Source organism: Chanodichthys erythropterus, chromosome 12, assembly GCF_024489055.1.
Source record: "Chanodichthys erythropterus isolate Z2021 chromosome 12, ASM2448905v1, whole genome shotgun sequence".
Lineage (NCBI taxonomy): Eukaryota > Metazoa > Chordata > Actinopteri > Cypriniformes > Xenocyprididae > Chanodichthys > Chanodichthys erythropterus.
In genome coordinates this window covers 58,196,201-58,198,397 of record NC_090232.1, presented here as the reverse complement: position 1 = coordinate 58,198,397, position 2,197 = coordinate 58,196,201, and the positions used below count along the sequence as shown (strand labels likewise).

General features: G+C 41.1%; 1 protein-coding gene across 1 annotated transcript; it reads right to left on the bottom strand.

The window, feature by feature from the left end:
- Positions 1-942: 942 nt before the first annotated feature.
- LOC137032501 (piggyBac transposable element-derived protein 3-like) lies at positions 943-1,977 on the bottom strand. Its single transcript, XM_067404259.1, has one exon. It carries the CDS (start codon positions 1,975-1,977, stop codon positions 943-945), a length of 1,035 nt encoding a protein of 344 aa, XP_067260360.1.
- Positions 1,978-2,197: the final 220 nt, after the last annotated feature.

The window sequence follows — 2,197 nt, the reverse complement described above, 5'->3', positions numbered from 1 at the left end:
CAATGCGGGTGGGGTGATTTGCATAGGATGCTGCATAATATGGACCTTTGTTAAATACGGGACAAATCCGTTTTGGCTGTAAATACGGGACGATTCCGTATTTCACGGGACGGGTGGCAACCCTACTGCAAGTACTAATTAAAAACTATATAATATTCTTTGCGGGGTTCATTAATGGTGATAAATAATTTGGCAGAATAGATGTGATACCTGCTACTCTGCTACCTGCAGAGATTAAATGACTTTTACCTCCCATGAGGTGCATGCAGAACTCGCCATAACGGGACATTCTAAAATGCTTAACCCTTTAAAGCCTGACACATTAAAGAAATGGCAGAAAATTATATATTTTTGGAAATTACATGTTTATTAAGCCTTGAATCAAAATAAAAAATAAAAAAAAATTTGCGACTTTTTGGGAACGTTTTGCTTACAACAGTGTTGATTTTAGATACAAAAAATCTATTATGCCTTTAACAGTTTAAAAACATAGAACATTTTAGGCAGTTTCTCTCTCTTTTTTTTTTTACATAGATCTTTTTTCCAGTCCTTTTATTTCACTTTGTGGTAGTCACGAAAGCAGTTTCTGTCTTTGTTCAGGCAAAGATGCACCTTACACTTCTCACAGTACACATGTGAGAAGTGATTGTTGGTGCAATGCTTGCATCTTTGTCGGGTTTCCCATGTTGGAAAATGATCCATGGCATCCCTTCTGACATCCGGGGGCACACTGCAGCTTGACCTTTTACGGGGTGCTGATGGAGCTGCTTCTGGACAGGCTAGTGGTCGGCCAACCTTTTTAGCCTTTCCAGCACTTGTGAGTGAAGTACCAACCAAAGCTTGAAACCTTCGCAGAGCCATGGTTTTCATCTTGGGGTCTAGCATCTTCTGGTCTCTTCTGTAGAGGTTCCACGCATTGATGACTGCCACTGTAACAGTGTGTCACCAGATGTACATGTACCATCTTCGGGATCTGAAGCTGAATTTGTAAAGTGCAGACAGCATATCAAGGAGATTGACGCCTCCCATGAACTTGTTATATGCTTCAACGATGGCTGGTCTGGGAACCATTATGTGAGTTTTGGATTTGCGATCCCAGCGTTTCACATTTCCCACAGGTTCAATACCAACAAATGAAGAAATCAGGTTCACTGCTTTGTTGTCAAACCATCTTACAATGATGTTGTTGTCCTGGTTCACTCTGAAGTCCATTGACCCTCTTCCATGTTTCTTCATTTCCCTTTCATCCATCATGGTGCAGTTGGCCATCCTGTTCATCCGGATTGTGCCAATGTAGTGGATTTCTCTCTCCTTTAGGTGCTGCACCAGGGGAACTGATGTAAAGTAATTGTCTGCAAAGACCTTGTGATTTTTTCCTGCTGGAAGTGTTGATGTCATTTTCAGCACAACTTCTCCTGTAACACCCACTTCTGATTTTTCTCTGTCTTGATGTTCTGCACCTTGACAAACATCAAAGTCATAAAGAAAGCCACTTTGTCCTGCACGTCCCCACATCTTAAAACCCCATTTGTGTGGTTTTGCAGGCATGTAGACACGTAGATGAGATTTTCCCTTGAATGGCACCATAATTTCATCTACTGCATGACATTCTTCAGGAGGTATGCAAAGAAACTGTTCTCGCAGGTTTTGTAACCATGGCCTAAGCTTCCACAGTTTATCTTTCTTTGCATCATCAGAAACACTGAAATTGTCCTGAAAGTGAATCAGTGTGAGCAATTTCAGAAACCGATCTCGAGACATTACATCACAAACTGCAGGAAGCTTTGTCTCCATCTCCCAATATGCTCTCACACAGGACATCTGTACTAACCCCATATGCATGTACATGCCTAGAACTTTCTCTATCTCTTTGGCAGTTGTGTTTACTGACTTGCCCTCTTTTTGTACGCTGTACAGATTTGTTTGTTCTGCCATTTCCTGTAGCATTTCATCAGTGACAAACTGTTTGAAATACATGTATGGAGTCCAGTTACACCTGTCTTCTGTCCCTTCCTCATCAGATGCAATGAAATCGACAGATGGAGGTTGAAATTGTTTTTTTCTCCATCTGTATTCTTTATTTTTTGCATTATCCTTCACCGACTGCTTTTGAATGTGTCCTGTGTTGTTGGGACCTCAACTTCTATAGTGCTCTGGACTACACTTTCAACTTGATAATCTTCCTCATCACTGCTGT